This window comes from Muscardinus avellanarius (assembly GCF_963383645.1).
Source record: "Muscardinus avellanarius genome assembly, chromosome: 5".
NCBI lineage: Eukaryota > Metazoa > Chordata > Mammalia > Rodentia > Gliridae > Muscardinus > Muscardinus avellanarius.
Window position 1 is genome coordinate 142,303,701 of NC_137790.1, and position 17,839 is coordinate 142,321,539.

Sequence of the window (17,839 nt, forward strand, 5' to 3'; positions counted from 1 at the left end):
GCTCGAGGAGCCGGGGCCCCTTCCCCGCTCTGCATGCTGGGCTGGGGCAGAGAGGAGGCCCTCTCACCCACGGCAGCCTCTCGTCCACATAGGAATGTACGTTGGGGGCAGAAATGTGCACTCGCCATAAATGGTTCAGAAAAACCTGTCCTGGTGTTTGTCCACCTCCACCGGTGGGACGGAGGGAGGGGCAGGACGGGCAGCCTGGACGAGGGAGGGTCTCCAGATGCTGCACAGCTTCCTTGCTCCCTTCTTTCTTCCTTTCTCTGTTTCTTTCTTTTCTGTGGTACTGGGAATTGAACCCAGGGGCTTTCTACCTCCAAGCTACACCCCAGCCCTGTTTTTTATTCTTTCTTCCTTCTTTCCTTCCTCCCTCCCTCCCTCCCCCCTCTCTCTTTCTTTCTTCTTTCTCTCTTTCTTTCTTCCTTCCTTCCTTCTTTCTTTCTCTTTCTTTTTTTTGTGTGTGGTACTGGGGGTGGAGCCCAGGGCCTTTTCTACCTCCAGGCTATACTCCCGACCTATTTTATATTTTATACTTTATTTGGAAACGGACTCACTAAGTAGCTGAGGCTGGCTTTGAACCTGTGCGATCCTCCTGTCTCAGCCTCCCAAGCGCTGGGACTACAAGTGTGGGCCACCACGCCTGGCTTGTTTTGTTTTGTTTGTTTTCATGGTATTGGGGATGGAACCCAGGGGCATTCTACTTCGGAGCTACACCCCCAGTCCTATCTTTTATTCTTTATTTGGAAACAGAGTCTCACTAAGTTGCAAAGATCCTCATTAAGCCTCTGAGGTGGTCATGAACCCAGAGCCTCTGCCTCAGCCTCCCAAGCACTGGGAATACAAGGGTGTACCACCATGCCTGGCTGTCACAGCCTTGACTGGTGTGTGTGGGAGCCTGGGGGAGATAGCCTTTGGAAGTCTGGCATCTATCACACTGGAGTTGTTTCTGCCCTGGGCAACAGGTTCTGGTTCGTTCCGTAGCTGGGTAGACAGGCCACCAGGGTGTGTGATGAAGCCAGAGGTGTCAGGTCATCAGGTGCCCTCCATCCACAGGGTCCTTGGGAAACCATGCCCTGGACCCAGGCCCAGCTGACACCCTGGGTCTTTGCAGCCTGTCTTCCCTAGCCCGATCCTGGCCCCGGGCTTTAGCCTGCAGGTACCACCTGCCCCCGAGAAAACAGGCAGGGTCCCTGTCCCTGGCCAGTGGCCTCTCACCTCCGTGTGCTGCAGCAGCTGGACAGACGCAGGTGGAGGGGGGTCAGGGCCAGGGCAGGACCCTCCTGACCTCATCTCCCAACCTGAAGCCAGTGGACCACGCCGCAGCCCCTGCTTCTCTGCCCTCAGTCTGGGTGTTTTTATCACTTGGCTATGCTTGTTCGCCAAGTGAGTCTCTTTGGCCCAAGGCAAGACCACGAGGCCTTTTCTCACTGGGGTGGGGGGCAAGAGCTGCTGGACTCGGCACATCGGGAAGAGAGGGCACAGGCAGGGAGAGGTTGGGGGGCCGCAGCAAGTGCCTGGGGCGTGGCCTCTGCGAGGTTTCAGTTGGATGGTCCTGCTTGCCCAGGGATGGGTGATACTGGATCTCAGCCATACTTCCACTGTGTCCTGCATTCTTGGCAATAAATACTTTAAAAATTAATACTTTTTAAAAATGTCTTTTGTAGCCAGTTCCCTACTTGTGAGGTATCTTTCTGCCAGTTCTATGGAAGCCCTGTGTTGTCTTCCCCATAGGTCTTTGCTGGGACCTGCGGTTCAGCTCCCCCGGCACCCCTCACTGAAAGGAGGCGCGTTGCCCTGGAGCGCACCCTGCCTGGTGCGCGTGGAGGCTCCGCTCAAAGGCCACTGATGGCCCCCTCAGGCCCTGAATCTGTGCGTGCATGTGCGCGTGTGGTACTGGGGATTAAACTCAGAGGTATTCTACCTCTACAGTCTTGCTGGTTCCCCTGCAGACTTTTTTTTGAAATGTAACTTCTTACAACTAACTTCTAAACTCTGATGACATACTCCCAGCCCTTTTAATTTTTTGTTTTGAAACAGGGCCTCGCTAGGTTGCTGAGTCTAAGTTGCTGAGGCCAGTCTCTAAACTGGGATCCTACTATCTGAGCCTCTCAAGTACTGGGATTACAGGCAGGTGCCACCATGCCTGGTTCTTAAACTTTTTTTTGGTGGGGGGGCGGTATTGGGGGTAGAACCAAGAGGCATTCTACTTTTTAAGCTACACCCTCGCCCTTATATTTTTTATTCTTTATTTTTCACGGTACTGGGGATGGAACCCAGGGGTATTCTACCTCCAAGCTACACCCCAGCCCTATTTTTTATTCTTTCTTTTTCTGTGGCACTGGGGATGGAACCCAGGGGATTTCTGCCTCCGGGCTATACTCCCAGAACTATTTATTTTGATATTTTATTTGGAAACAGGGTCTCACTAAGTTGCTGAGAGCCTCACTCAGTAGCTGAGGCTGGCTTTGAACCTGTTCGATCCTCCTGTCTCAGCCTCCCAAGTGCTGTGATTACAAGCGTGCGCCACCATGCCGGGCTCAGACATCACAGTTTAGAGGAAGGAAGACCTATTTGCTCACAGTTTTGGAGATTTCAGGGTTCAGTCCATGTCAGGCAGGTCTGCAGAGCTCAAGAGATCGCAGTGGGAAGCACAGAGAGAGGGAGAATAAATACTTGAGAGGCTGCAGGGCGTGGTGGTGCATGCTTGTAATCCCCACGCTTGGGAGGCTGAGACAGGAGGATCGCACAGGTTCGAAGCCAGCCTCAGCTACTTAGTGAGGCTCTCAGCAACTTAGTGAGACCCTGTTTCCAAAAAAAATACAAAACGGTCTGGGAGAGTAGGCCCGGAGGTAGAAAGCCTCTGGGTTCCACCCCCAGTACTCCCCCACACACATTCTTGAGAGGCAGAGACAGGAGGATCACAGGTTTGTTGCCAGATTCAGAACTTAATGAGTTCCTCTGCAACTCAGTGAGACCCTGTTTCAAAATAAAAACTAAAATAGTTCTAGGGGTGCAGCTCATAGGTAAAATGCCCCTGGTTTAATTCTCAGTACCCCCCACACACATGCTCACCAAAGTCTCCTCTGAGACTTAAGGGGTAAATTCTTGGCTATGAGGCTGTAAAAACAACAGACACATTAGGTACACCCAGTATACAGTGGCACAGAGGAAACATTTGTATCCAAAGGGAGGAAAAGAAAGAAGGAATGGGACCAAAACAGTGTCACATCCAGCAGGGCGAGCGCTTGGTCCTGACCCTACATTTCTGGCATGGGGGACACATACGGTGAGATGTGATCTCCACAGGCCTGGGCAGCCCTCCGCCTATGGCCTAGGTGAGTGAAAATCTAGACTGTATCTGTGGCTTGCAGCCTTTAATCATGGTCCTTTCACGTTTCTGGCACTTCTAAATCCTGGGGATTTTCTTGCAACCATGGCTTCTCCTTTACAGCTTCACAAACTGCCACACTGGGTCTGCTTGAAGAGATTCTGACCCTGCCGCACATTGCTTGGCTTCTCAAGGTCTTCCTTTGAAATCTGGGAGGAAGCCTCTGTGATCCCTTTTTCCAGCAAAGCCAGCATTGCATGAGTGCTGAAATTGACTGCCCCCAGGAAAGGTAGTCACGCACTGTTCAGTCGCTGCTGCTGGGCTCTTTACAAGCACAGTTACTGGGCACACCTTCATCGTGGCTGCTGCTGCGTCTGCCTCCCTCACGGCCACCGCTTCCTCCTTCCTTTCACCATCTTATTCTCCATAACACCACCTCTCTGGGCCCCACTTTTACACAGGCTTTTCTGGCCAAACTGCAAATCTATAAAGTCTCTGTGCATTGCTTCTTGCTTCCAAAATTCATTGCACAATTTGCTGAGCGCAGACATCAATCTCCATAATGTAGTTTGGATACTTTGCTGGCTTCAGATGTCCTCCGCCAGCGTAATCCTCCATCATCTTCCAATTCGTCCTCACACACAGTTTCAGGACTCAGGCAAAAGGCGGATAAATTCTTTGCCAGCATGTGACACATGTGACCTCAGCTCCATTTTCCTCTGGAGTCCCCTTTGCCCTCTGAAATCTGAGCACAGTCTCTACTGTTTGCCTATCTAGCCATATTCTGGCCCTTCCAACTTCCTCTCACCAACCAGTTCCAAAGATTCACAAAACACATGGTCAGAACGTAGTTAACCCCACTCCTCAAATACCAGTTCCTGTCTCAGACTACATTTTCACTACTGTAATCCAAAAAATGGACCACACAACTTAGAGGCAGACTTTCTCACAGGTTATGGGGATTTCAGAAGCTCCAGCCATGTTAGGCTGGGTTTGAAGAGCTCAGGGCATGGTGGCAGGAAGCAGAGAAAGGGAGGAGCAAGGCTCTGCTCTCAAATCACAAAGGCCAGGAGAAGGACATATGTAATCTCCAAGGTCACAGCCTCAAGGGTTCCTCTTTAGCAACTAAGTCCTTTTGGTTGCTATCTTCTGATTCTTCTTTTGATTTCTGTGAGGGCTGAAGGAACGTTCTAAATCTAAACCATTACAGCCATACTGAGTAGGTGTCTGCCTGTTGGCCTCAGACTCTGGTAATAACCACCAGAGTCTGCGGTTTCACTCTGGTCACCACCACTAGGGAATATCTGATAGACTAGCTTACAACCAAAAGCTTTGCTCTGAGCAAAGGAAGCAGGAAGGCGTTGGGTGTGTCCACTGTCTATAACTGAGGAAGGGGCCGAGGTGCTGGGTAGGAGGAATCACAAGTACAGTTGTGTGCTCTGCATTAGCACACATTACCCCGCACCTGTGGCTTTTTTTTTTTTTCCTGAGCTGATCCAGTTGATTTGGGTCCTCACAGTAGGTGTCCTTATATAGATTTATGTCCCTCAGTCTTATTGAGACCCATATATATATATATATACTTTTTTTTTTTTTTTGCGGGTCTGGGGATGGAACCCAGGGGCATTCGACCTCCGAGCTACACCCCCTGCCCTATTCTTTTTTTTTTTATTTTTTATTTTGAAACCGGTCTCACTGAGTTGCAGAGGGCCTCACTAAGTAGCTGAGGCTGTCCGCGAAGCGCGATCCTCCAGTCTCAGCCTCCCGAATGCTGGGATTACAAGCGTGCGCCACCACGCCCGGCTAAGACCCCCATATTTGGCACAGTGAATTTCATTCCTACCTTGGGGGCCACTTGAGGGGCTGCACAAGATCCCTGTGCTAAACAGGTCAGGAGGGTGAGAGGCCCCTAGAGAACCTGGGAGTGGGCAGTAGCCCGAAGACATCAAAGTGGGTTGTGGACGGTCCCTCTCAGGAGCTTGCTGGAATCCAAGTTAGCTAGGGTAGAGTGGAAGGAGCAATTGGGGGAAGGAGAAGAGGTCTCTGGGGAAGCACTGCACAGGTCAGGGGTCATGGATGGCGGTGGGGGAGGTAAATGTGGTAGGGCAGAGGTGGTGGCCGCCCTGCAGGGGAGCCCGGAGCCACACCCACTCTGGAGACTTCTGCCTGGGGTTGGGGGGATGAGGCTGGGTCAGGGAGAATGTGGCTCAGGCCCTCAGCCAGCCTCCCTCACACGGCATCCTCACCCCTGCCCCGTGTGTGCAGAGCATGCTACCTCCTACCTCCAGGTGAGAAGTCTATGGCTGTGCACAGGGAGTGTACACGGCTCGGGTGCCCCGTTAGTGGACTTTTCATGTTTTCTGCTTTGAGTACAGTGTACTGGTGTAGGTCAGAAATCCAGGGCATAAAAAGAAAAATGCTGTGTCCCACACCGAGGGGATGGGGCACTTGTCAGCCCTGTGCCAGGAGGTGGCCTGCATCTAAGCTGGGAGCTGCCTGGGCTGGAACCCAGGGGGTGGACTCCAGGATGGATGTCCTTAGAGCCGGGGCGACCAAGTTTTCCAGGAAGGAAGTGGCATTTCTATTTCTTTTACTTTTTCTCTTTTTGCGGTATTGGGGATGTAACCTAGGGGCATTCCACCTCCAAGATACACCCCAGGCCTATATTTCATTCTTTATTTTATTTTATTTTATTTATTTTTTGGTGGTACTTGGGGTTGAACCCAGAGGCTTTCTACCTCCGGGCTGTACTCCCAGACCTATTTTATATTTTATTTGGAAACGGGGTCTCAATGTGTTGCTGAAAGCCTAAGTAGCTGAGGCTGGCTTTGATCCTCCTGTCTCCGCCTCCCAAGCGCAGGGATTATAAGCGTGTGCCACGGCGCGCCCGGCTATTTCATTCTTTATTTTGAAACAGGGTCTCACTGAGTTGCAGAGGGCCTCACTAAGAAGCTGAGGCTGTTGACGAACCTCCATCCTCCTGTCTCAGCCTCCCGAGTGCTGGATTACAAGTGTGCAGCATCGCGCCCTGCTCTACTGCGGCATTTCTTGAGTGCCTACTGTGTGCTAAGGCTGCGCTAGGCCCTCTGGCACCACTGCACCTGGTCCTCAGGCTTCTCCCAAAGCTCAAAAGGAACCCTGGTGGAGGGAGGGACTGGGGAACCGCCCTGCCGCTTTTCGAGCACTGTTAGGCTGCGGAGTCCCCGGGCCCTGTCGGTGCCCTAGGTGTGGAGACCGGGCGAAGGTGTCTCTCCTGGACGGCATCCCGCGAGCAGAGGGCACCTTCAGCATCCTGGACACCATCCCTAGTTGTGGCTCAGAGGGCTGGCGTGAAGCTGGCCCTGGGCTGGGAGGGGAGGGTGCCCGGTGCCCACCCCTCCTCCTCCCTCCTCCCTCCCTCGCACCCCTCCTCCCTCCGGGGCGGGGGTTCCGGGAAGGGCCGGGGCGGGGCGAGGGACGCAGTGGCTGTGCTGGTCTCCGAAGCTCAGGCAGCACCGGGACCGGGTGCCCCGTCTGTCGCGCCGTCGGTCCGTCCGCCCAGCCATGGCTGCTCCAGCCCCCGCACCTCGGAGCCTGCTGCTGCTGCTGCTGCTGCTGCCGCCGCCTCCGGGTGGTGAGCTGGGGGAGGGGGCGGCGTGACCTCGGGGTCGGGGTCAGACTCCCCAGGCGGGCCCTGGACCCCAGCGTCCTCCCACGGACCCGATGGCCGACGGCCCCTCCAGGCCGCGCCTCTCCTCAGACCCCAGGCAGGCCACATGGCGGGAGGGCCAGCCTTCCCCGACAGTCCAGGCGGGCTCTGGACTCCCTGCCGGGGCCGCCGCCCTCCTTCCTGGCCTGTTTCCTGGCTGGGGCCTCTGTGCTCCAGGAGAGGCTGGTGTTGAGGCTTGTCCGGGGCTGGAGAGACACCGCTGTGCTGTGACTGTAGACGGTGACTCACCAGGCGGCCTCCTAGGGGTGGGCACTGCCCAGCCTCCTGCCCAGGGGGCCAGAGACCCTCTGCCGGGGTCCCCAAGGAGAGCTCCCTGTGCGCCTGTGGGAGGGTCCCTGGCCTTGAAGGCCTGTCGCCTTGGGCAGGGTAGCTGACTGGGCCCCCACCAGTGTGTTTTCAACTTGGCCTGGCCCGTGCCGTTACTCCAAAGGCCTCACAACTGGACTGGCCGAGGCCAGTGGGGCCCAGAGCAGGGTCTCCCTGTAGCTGCTGAGAACACTGCCCTCTCCTGACCCTGCCCACATGCCTCCTGTGCCTGCTGGGGGTGGAACCAGGGGCTGTCTGCCAGCTACACCCAGCCCTATTTATTTATTTATTTATTTATTTATTTATTTATTTATTTATTTTTGTAGACTGGGGATGGAACCTAGGGGCACTCTACCTCTGAGCTACATCCCCAGCATATATATATATATATTCTTTAGTTTGAAACAGGGTCTCGCTGAGTTGTAAAGGGCCTCACTCACTAAATAGCTGAGGCTGTCCGCAAACTGCGATCCTCCAGTCTCAGCCTCCCAAATGCTGGGATTACAAGTGTGTGCCACCACGCCTGGCTTTTCATTTTTATCTTGAAACAGTCTTGCTAAGATGCTGAGGTTGGCCTTGACCTGTGATCCTTCCGTCTCAGCCTCCCAAGCCCTGGGATTACAGGCATGAGCCACTGTGCCTGGCTTCCCCAGCTGCATTTTTATTTTTATTTACTTATTTCCTGATTTGAGGATTGAATCCAGGGGCATTCTACCTTGACACCCTCAGTGTCCAGGTATATATATATTATTTATATGTATGTGTGTGTATATTATATTATATATATATATGTATGTGTGTGCATATATTATATATGTATGTGTGTGTATTATATTATATGTGTGTGTATGTGTGTATTGTCTATATATATTTCCAGCACTGGAGATTGAACCCAGGAACATTCTACTCCCAAGCTACACCCCCAGCCCTGTTTTTTATTCTTTATTTTGAAACAGGGTCTCACTAAGTTGCAGAGGGCCTCGCTAAGTAGCTGAGGCTGACCATGAACCTGTGATCCTCCTGTCTCAGCCTCCCAAGTACAGGGATTACAAGCGTGTGCTACCATGTCTGGTCTTTATTTATTTATATTTTTTAATTTTAATTTTTTGTGGTGGTAGGGATTAAACCCAGAGGTGGTCTACCTCTGAGCTACAATCCCAGTTCCATTTTATTTTTTATTTGGAAACAGAATCTCACAGGATTGCTGAAGTCTCACTAAGTTGCTGAGGCTGGCTTTGAACCTACAATCATGCTGTCTCAGCCTGTCAAAGTACTAGATTTATAGGCATGTGCCACCATGCTAGGCTTTATTTTTTATTTTGAAACAGGATCTCACTAGATTGCTGAAGGCCTCACCAAGTTGCTGAGGCCGACCTTGAACCTGCAATTCTCCTGTCTTGGCCTCCCAAGTACTGGGATTCCAGGCACGTGCCCCGCTTGGCTGTAGCATCTCCGCTGGAGTTTTGCAAACCTTGTGGTTGCCCGAAGCCCTGGGTCGTTTTCTTCCGTGGCCAGCCATGTGTGTTGATGCTTGCCAGGTTGTTACTAGGTCCCAGCTCTGTGTCTGTGAGCCTCCCAATGGCTCTGGAGCTTCAGGTGTGCCACCGAGAGCACACACTTTCCCGGGCACCTGCTATAGGCCCGCCCAGAGCTTGGTGTTCTGTGAACACTTGTGTGGTGGGTGTGCCTGTGGCTGACTGGAGTGGGGTAGGAGTGACGTGGGAAGGCCAGGCCCCTGCAGCTGTGTCTAGGATGACGGTTCTGTGGCTGAGTGATTGGAGAGGGAGTAGGGATGAAACCCTGGACAGTCCAGTGCAGGTGGTCAGGTGTGTTACCATCGAGCAGTGTGTCTGCTGGGCTTGGCTGCTTCTGGACAGGTGGCCGGGGGCGAAGGCTTGGAGAGTGTGGTAGTCTAGGAAACCGGAGTGATCCTCACTGCCCTTTGCAGTGGGCTTCCTCAAGGACGCTGGGCTTGATCCGCAAGCAGTGGGAGCCAAGATAGGCCTGAGAGCCAGGAGTGGCCCAGTCAGACTCACCTTTACTTTATTTATTTATTTATTTATTTATTTATTTATTTATTTATTTATTGTGGGTGTGGGGATGAAACCCAGGGGCATTCGACCTCCGAGCTACAACCCTGGGCCTATTTTATTTTATTTTATTTATTTATTTTTTGGTGGTACTGGGGTTCCTGGAAGCCCTTCTACCTCCGGGCTACACTCCCAGACCTATTTTTACATTTTTATTTGGAAACAGGGTCTCCTAAGCCAGCGCGCGCGGCTGGCTTCGAACCTGCGCGATCCTCCTGTCTCCGCCTCCCAAGCGCGGGGATTACAAGCGTGCGCCACCACGCCCGGCCTATTTTATTTTTTGAAACAGGGTCTCACTAAGTTGTAGACTGTCTCACTAAGTAGCTGAGGTGTCCACAAACCATGATCCTCCTGTCTCAGCCTCTTGAATGCTGGGATTACAAGTATGTGCTACCACGCCCAGCTATTTATTTATTTTGGTGCTGGGGATTGAACCAGGGTCATCCTACCTCTGAGCTACACCGGCCTATTTTATTTTTTATTTTTTAAGATTTTTTATTGGTGCATTGTAGTAATAGCGCGCGCACGCGATCCCTCTCTCTCTCTCTCTCTCTCTCTCTCTCTCTCTCTTTGGTGGTACTGGGGGTGGAACCCAGGGACTTTCTACCTCCAGACTATACTCTCAGACCTATTTTATATTTTATTTGGAAACAGGGTCTCACTAAGTTGCTGAGAGCCTCACTAAGTAGCTGAGGCTGGCTTTGAACTTGTGCGATCCTCCTGTCTCAGCCTCCCAAGCGTGGGGATTACAAGCATGAGCCACCATGCCCGGCTGTCATATATCTTAATGGAGTACATGTGCACATCACCCAATCAGCCCTTATCCAATCCTCCCCCTTTTTTTTTTTGAGGGTCTGGGGATGGAACCCAGCGGCATTCGACCTCCGAGCTACACCTCCTGCCCTATTTTTTATTCTTTATTTTGAAACCGGGTCTCACTGAGTTGCAGAGGGCCTCGCTAAGTAGCTGAGGCTGTCCGCGAACCGCGATCCTCAGGTCTCAGCCTCCCGAATGCTGGGATTCCAAGCGTGCCCACCACGCCCGGCTAACTCCCGCCCCACTTCCTTTTCCTCCCTTCTCATCTTTGGCTTAGTGATTGATTTTGATATGTTTGCTAATGTACATCATGTATTTTTTATTTTGGAACAGGGTCTCACTGAGTTGCAGAGGGCCTTGCTAAGTAGCTGAGGTTTGTTGTGAACCTGTGATCCTCCTGTCTCAGCCTCCCAGGTACTGGGATTACAGGTGTGCCCAACTGTACCTAGCTCAGTTAGAAAGACGCCCTGCTTGGCGTGCAGGTGCACACTTGTAATCTCAGCATTTGAGAGGCTGAGACAGGAGGATCATGGTTTTCGGACAGCCTCTGCTACTATTTAGTGAGGCCTTTTGCAACTCAGTGAGACCCTGTTTCAAAATAAAGAATAAAAAATAGGGCTGAGGCCAGGCGTGGTGGCACATGCTTGTAATCCCAGCATTTGGGAGGCTGAGACCGGAGGATCACTAGTTCACAGACAGCCTCAGCTACTTAGTGAGGTCCTCCGCAACTCAGTGAGACCCTGTTTCAAAATAAAGAATAAAAAATTGGGTAGGGGGTGTAGCTGAGAGGTCAAATGCCTCTGGGTTCCATCCCCAGTACTGCAAAAAAAAAAAAAAAAAAAAAGAAAGAAAAAGAAAGAAAGATAGGGTGCCCTCCCATCAGAAGGCCAGCAGACCTCGGGGAGAGAGGGAGCCTGCTAGGGCACCTCTGCGGGGCCCAGGGTGCCAATTGGCCAGTGGCTAGAGTGGCTGGCAGGGCTGGCCCATTGGGCTGCAGGGAACAGGTGTGCTTCTGTGTTCCAGCCCGCAGTGAGGTGTGCAAGGCTGGTCCTGGCAGCAGCCTGATTCCTGAGTCCTGTCCTGATTTCTGTTGTGGTTCCTGCTTCAACCAGTACTGCTGCTCTGATGTGCTGAAGAAATTCGTGTGGGACAAGGAAACGTGTCCTACACCTGAGGCCAGGTGGGTATGGCTGTGCACAGCAGGAGAGTGCTGACCCCTGGCTGCTCAGTTCTCTCAGATGAGGCTGAGGTTGGACCACCGTTTGGCTTCCCAGGCCTGCTCAGAGCCCCCTGTCCTGCTCCCCCACAAGGGCTCTGGTTCACCTAGCCATGGGGTCAGTGATGTCCAGGGGCCCTGGCCCTGTGGCTCAGTCCTGGGTGTGCCTGCACCAGCGTGTCCTCAGCGGTTCCTGGTGTGTACACGTACCTGGTTGTGTGTGCTGGTCCTGTGTGTTGAGCTGTGCTGGGGTGGCACGGCCGTGCACTCACTGGCAGCTGTGCTGTGGACTGTGGAGTAGGCTGGACTAAGGTGTGGCTCCCGTCACCGCGCCCTGTGTTTCCTTGATGTTTGGCCACGGGTATGGAGGGTTGAGGCGGTCACACGCCTCAGCTGTGGCGTGTGATCATCACTGGTCTGGGTAAGACCAGCACCCGCATCTTATATATTTATTTATTTATAATTATTTACTTATTTGTGGTACTGGGAATGGAACCCAGGGGCATTTGACCTCTGAGCTACCCCCCAGCCCTATTTTTTATTCTTTATTTTGAAATAGGGTCTCACTGAGTTGCAAAAGGCCCCACTAAATAGTAGCGGAGGCTGTCTGTGAACTGTGATCCTCCTGTCTCAGCCTCCCAAATGCTGGGATTACAAGCGTGCGCCACCACCCCTGGCTTTTCTTCAGACTTTGAACCAGGGCCTTGCTCAGTCCCCAAGTGCTGAGACTGCACGTGTGCGTCGCCACCCCTGGCCTCCCCTTCTAATCCTCGGCTTGTCTTCTGTTTCGTATTCCTTTTCCTTGATTCCTGCCAGAGTCCTGTCAGCTTTGGATTTATTAATCTTCTCTGTTATTTTCTGTGGCTGTTTGATGTTTTATTTCTTCCTTGTTTTTTGGGTTGTCTGTATTATTTTTGTTTTTATGTTCTTGTTTAATACCATTTTATTTATTTATTTTTGTGGTACTAGGAATTTGAACCCATGGGCATTCTACTTTCTTTTTTTTCTTTTTTTCTTTTTTTTCGGTGGTACTGGGGTTCCTGGAAGCCCTTCTACCTCCGGGCTACACTCCCAGACCTATTTTATACTTTTATTTTTGGAAACAGGGTCTCTTAAGCTAGCGTGGCTGGCTTTGAACCTACACCATCCTCTTGTCTTCACCTCCCAAGCTCGGGGATTACAAGGAGTGTAGCTTGAAAGTAGAATGCCCGGCAATGGGCATTCTACTTTCAAGCTACACTCCTAGCCCTAATTTTTATTCTTTATTTTGAAACAGGGTCTCATTGAGTTGCAAAGAACCTCACTAAGTAGCTGAGGCTATCTGTGAACTGCCAGCCTCCTGTCTCAGCTTCCCAAGAACTAGGATTACAAGCGTACATCACCACAACTGATCATTTTATTTATTTTTAACCTTTCCTCTTTTCTGATAAATTCTACTAAAGATGTATATTTCCTTCTGAAAACTACTTAAGCTGTGTTTCATGAGTTTTTTTTTTTTTTTTTTTTTTTTTCTTGTAGTACTGGGAATTGAACCCAGGGGAATTCTACCTCTGAGCTACATCCTCAGCCCTATTTTTTATTTTATTTTATTTTTATTTGAGACAGGGTCTAAGTTGCAGAGGGTCTTGCTTAGTTGCTGAGCTTGTCCTTGAACTTGTGATCCTTCTGTCTCAGTCTCCTAAGTACTGGGATTAAAGGTGTGAGCCACCATACCTGGCTATGATTTTGAGCTATCAAGTTTTCAATCGTTGAGTTATACATATTTGTTAACTTTCTTCTTTCTTCCTTCCTTCCTTCCTTCCTTCCTTCCTTCCTTCCTTCCTTCCTTTTTTTCTTTCTTTCCTCCTCCTCCTCCTCCTCCTCCTCCTCCTCCTCCTCCTCCTCCTCCTCCTCCTTCTTCTTCTTCCTCTTTTTTTTGGTGGTACTGGGATTCCTGGAAGCCCTTCTACCTCTGGGCTACACTCCCAGACCTATTTTATATTTTTATTTGGAAACGGTCTCTTGGCTTTGAACCTGCGCGATTCTCCTGTCTCCGCCTCCTAAGCATGGGGATTACAAGCGTGCGCCACCACGCCTGGCATGGTTCCTTATTGAACACAATAAAATTCACCCCCCCATTTCGTCTTTTTGTATCATGTTAACTTCCCCACACATGAATTGTGCTTTAAGCACTCTTTATTTATTTATTTATTTAGCAGTACTGGGGATTGAGCCCTGGGCCATTCTTTCTACCTCTGAGCTATTCCCCCAGCTCTATTTTTATTCTTTTTTTTTTTTTTTTTTTTTTTTAGTACTGGGGGTGGAATCCAGGCACTTTTCTACCTCTGAGCTATACTCCCAGATGTATTTTATACTTTATTTGGAAACAGGGTCTCACTAAGTTGCTAAGAGCCTTAGTAAGTAGCTGAGGCTGGCTTCGAACCTGTGCGATCCTCCTGTCTCAGCCTCCCAAGTGCTGGGATTACAAGCATGCGCCACCACACCCACCTTCCTATGTATTATTATTAATTAATTAATTTGTTTATTTATTTATTTATTTATTTTGCAGTACTGGGGATGGAACCCAGGGACATTCTACCTCTGAGCTATACCCCCAGCCCTATTTTTTATTATTTTGAAATAGGGCCTCACTAAATGGCTGAGGCTGTCTTCGAACCTGTCTTAGCCTCCCAAATACTGGGATTACAAGCCTGTGTGCCACCATGCCCAGCTTTCTCTTTGTTTTTAACTTTGTGGCAACGTAGTTTTCTGTTACTTGTTTCTAAGTTTATCCTGTTGTGGTACAGAAGATACTTTGTGTACCTATCCTTTGAAATCTCCCAAGCTTGTTTTGCGGGGTGCCCAAGAAGGTGTGCCTTTGCCATGAGTCCCTGAAATCCAGTCCCGGTAGCCTCCACACACATTCTGTGTCCCTGCAGTAGCAGGTTTGGCATGGTGTGTGGCGACGGCTCCAGTGTTTCTCACCAGTTTGCTTCTTTGCAGCATGTCTGTCCACACAGAGCCACTGGAGCAGCTGGGCTCGGCGCTGAGGTTTCGATCCAGCTTTGACAGCGACGACCCCATGTCAGGGTAAATAATCCTGTGGGCTGTGAGCAGTTTCCTGGCAGAGGCGACAGGTGGGCTCGAGTGAGGCTTTGGGGACTGGCACCTTGTCTGACCACCAGGCCCTCAAGTCAGAGAGCCAGCTTCCCAGTGTGCTGGGTGTGGTGGTGAGGGTCAGGTGAGGGGTGGGGTCATCTGACCTAGGCTCTGGGTGGGGGACTGCAGTGCTGGCTGTGGTGAAGGTAACATGTATGATAAAACTGGGGCAAAGGTGCTGGGAACCAGGTGCAGTGACGCGCATCTGTAATCCCAGTACTTGGGAGGCGGAGACACAAGATGGCACTGGGGCTGGAACCCAGGGACATTCTACCTCTGAGCTAGAATTGCGGGTTTGAGGACAGCCTCAGCAAGTAGTGAGGTGCTCATTGACTTAGTGAGACTCTGTTTCAAAATAAAAATAAAATTGGGCTGGAGTGTATCTAGAGGTAGAATGCCCCTGGGTTTAATCTCTAGTACACCAAAAAAAAAAAAAAAAAAAAAAGAAAGAAAGAAAAAAATTTGAAATTTGCTTTATTATAAGTTTCACTCTAGTTAGACCTCAATTTTTTTCCTGTAATTATCATCAACTATAATGTACATTCACAGTATAAAGTACAGACACAGTTTAGCAAGTGGCTCTAAAGCAAACCACTGTTCTCATGAGCTGGAGGAGACTAGGCATTTGAGTGGGGGCCCACCTTGGCAGGGTGGGGTGTGGGAGGGAGGCAGCCACACCTTGGTGAGGCCAGATAGGGGCTTGGAGAGTAGCTGGTGGGGAGGAGGGCCCGCTGGGCGTCACTCCTGTGTCAGCCTGGGCCTGGGAGGGCTGTGAGCACAGTGGGCAGGGGGCTCCCCCGGGGACTGGGCAGTGGGGCCAGAGGGAGCAGAGGTGGTTTAGGGGTGCTGAGGTCGGGTGTCTCTTGCACCCCTGTGTGGAGCTACTCTGGGCAGCGGACAGGTGCTTTCACAGTCCCCTCGGGCTCCCTCCAGGCTGGGGGCGCAGCTGGGCTGTGCTGCAGCTCTGGGCCACACTGTGTCTTTAAGAGGGTGGCTCTGGGGCGTCTGGTCTGTCCTTCCTGCTGCTGACGTCAGGAATAGGAGGCCACTGCGGGGAGATCGCTTTCCTTTTCCTCGAAAGGGGAGGAGACTGAGACCTTGTGGCCCCTGATGGAAAGGGGAAGCCCTGGGCGAGCAGGCCTCTGAGTGAAGGCGGAGGCTGACATGGGGTGAGCTTGGGTGCCACAAAGTGAGCAGAAATGGAGGAGAAGAAACAGCTGGCTCTGGAACTGAGCCTGGCTGCCGCCCACCAGGTGCTTGTGTGAGCGAGGGCGCCGCCCCCACCTCCTTTGGGCAGGGAGACACCTCCCAACGTCCCATCTTGGGGGTTTGTTTGTTCTAGCCACAAGGTGGCGCGGCTCCTGTCCCAGGAGCTTGGCTGGGTGCTTCTGAGCTTAGAGTTCCAAGGGCCTGTTCTTTGCCCTGACCTGTGGCTGAGGGCCCCACCTGACTGAGGCTGTGCTGACCCTCAGGCTGGAAGCTGGGAACCCTGGCGGGGGTGGGTGGTGGGTGGTGGGTGGGGAGGACCCCCCACCCCCACTCCACATCCCTGGCCCCTGGGGGAGGAGCGCTAACAAAGGTCCTCAGGCTTTGGATGTGCCTAGTGCGTTTGCCAAGCTCATGGCTTTTGTAAGAATATGGTGTAGCCCCTGGGAACAGTCAGGGACCCTGTCTGTGTTGGGAGGGCAGTTTTGGTGAACTTCCCACCCAGGACCTACAATCCTTCATTACCTGGATGCCGGTGTTGGGCAGGCATCTTCCAGAAAGCTGCTGCCTTGTCTAACCCTCTAAATCATTCGTCTGCTTTTAGCTTTCTCACCTGGGAAGTAGCCCTGCCAAGAAGCTCAGGGTCTCAAGTGAGCAGCTGGGCTGTGCGGGCACACAGCAGGCCTGCAGGGAGGCGGCCTTCCCACTGCCCAGGGCAGAGCCCAGGCAGGCCTGGCGCAGAGGGCACCTGCAGCCCCTCCACGTCTGGCTGGACAGGCCTCTGCTCCTGGAGGGCTCGTCCTCCTCCTCCCCTCTCTCCTCCTGTTACCTTCACATCTGGTCTGGCACTGGGCTGGGGGCTCCTGTCCAGCGGCTGGTTGTCTTACTGCTATTTTGACTCGATGGCTGTCTGGTGGCGATCTGCTGGGCAGCTGGTGGCACCTGTGTGTGGGGCTGGCACCCTCATGATCCTGAGGGGAGGGTATAGACCCTGCACTAGGAGCTTTAGGTAGACTCCCAGCCCCATTTTTACATGTGAGGTAGGTTCAAACACCTAGGAATTGCTGTACCCACGTTGCCCGAGGTCTTTGGGCGAGAGGGGCGCCTGGAAACGGGCAAGTGCAGACACTGGTCCCGGGGAGGGCGAGGCCGTGGGTCGTGACGGGCTCTTTGGCAGGTTTGGAGCGACTGTAGCCATCGGCCTGACCATCTTTGTGCTCTCTGTCGTCACCATCATCATCTGCTTCACCTGCTCCTGCTGCTGCTTGTACAAGATGTGCCGCCGACCACGCCGTGAGCAGGCCCCTCCCCCACTCTGCCCGACCGGGACCTTTTGCGGGTGGGCTTGGGAGGGGCCTTGGCTGGCCTTGGCTGAGTGGGGGCGGGGCTAGAGGGTCTCAACTGGCCTTCTCCTTGCAGCTGTTGTGACCACCACCACCGCCACCACTGTGGTCCATGCCCCTTACCCCCAGCCTCCAAGTGTGCCCCCCAGCTACCCGGGACCAGCGTACCAGGGCTACCATCCCATGCCACCCCAGCCAGGGATGCCAGCAGCACCCTACCCGACACAGTACCCTCCGCCCTACCTGGCCCAGCCTGTGGGCCCGCCAGCCTACCACGAGACCTTGGCTGGTGAGTACCATGTGGACTCTGACCTTACCTGGCCAACCCCCAACCCACACCATCCCCTTGCCTCATCGCTGGCCCATTCATTCATCGCTGGTTCTTTTCTACTTTCAGGAGGTGCAGCCACACCCTACCCTGCCAGCCAGCCTCCTTACAACCCGGCCTACATGGACCCCCCAAAGGCAGCCCCCTGAGCACCCCCTCCTCTCCGGCTGCCACTTGACTGCACCACATGTGACTGGCCTGCAGGCATGGTTCTTGATTGCCCGTGTGTGGTGTGTGTCCTGTCTAGACATGCGGCTTCCTCAAATGCTGACCAGGTAGGGGACCATCCTTGCCAGAGTGGGCTGGGACCAGACTTTTCTTCCTCGCTTGAAATGAATGCTTCCTGCAATCTCAAG

General features: G+C 52.5%; 1 protein-coding gene across 2 annotated transcripts; it reads left to right on the top strand.

Annotated features, from left to right (window-relative positions):
* Nucleotides 1-6,874: 6,874 nt before the first annotated feature.
* On the top strand, nt 6,875-17,632 carry SHISA5 (shisa family member 5; the record flags this gene model as incomplete). Of its 2 annotated transcripts, none has more annotated exons than XM_080695462.1 (6): nt 6,875-6,944; nt 11,276-11,432; nt 14,451-14,537; nt 16,990-17,105; nt 17,232-17,444; nt 17,553-17,632. In XM_080695462.1, 6 exons carry the CDS (start codon nt 6,875-6,877, stop codon nt 17,630-17,632), a joined length of 723 nt encoding a protein of 240 aa, XP_080551588.1. The 2 variants fall into 2 exon arrangements, with proteins under 2 accessions (XP_080551588.1, XP_080551589.1); XM_080695463.1 differs by having other exon boundaries at nt 11,276-11,411.
* Nucleotides 17,633-17,839: the final 207 nt, after the last annotated feature.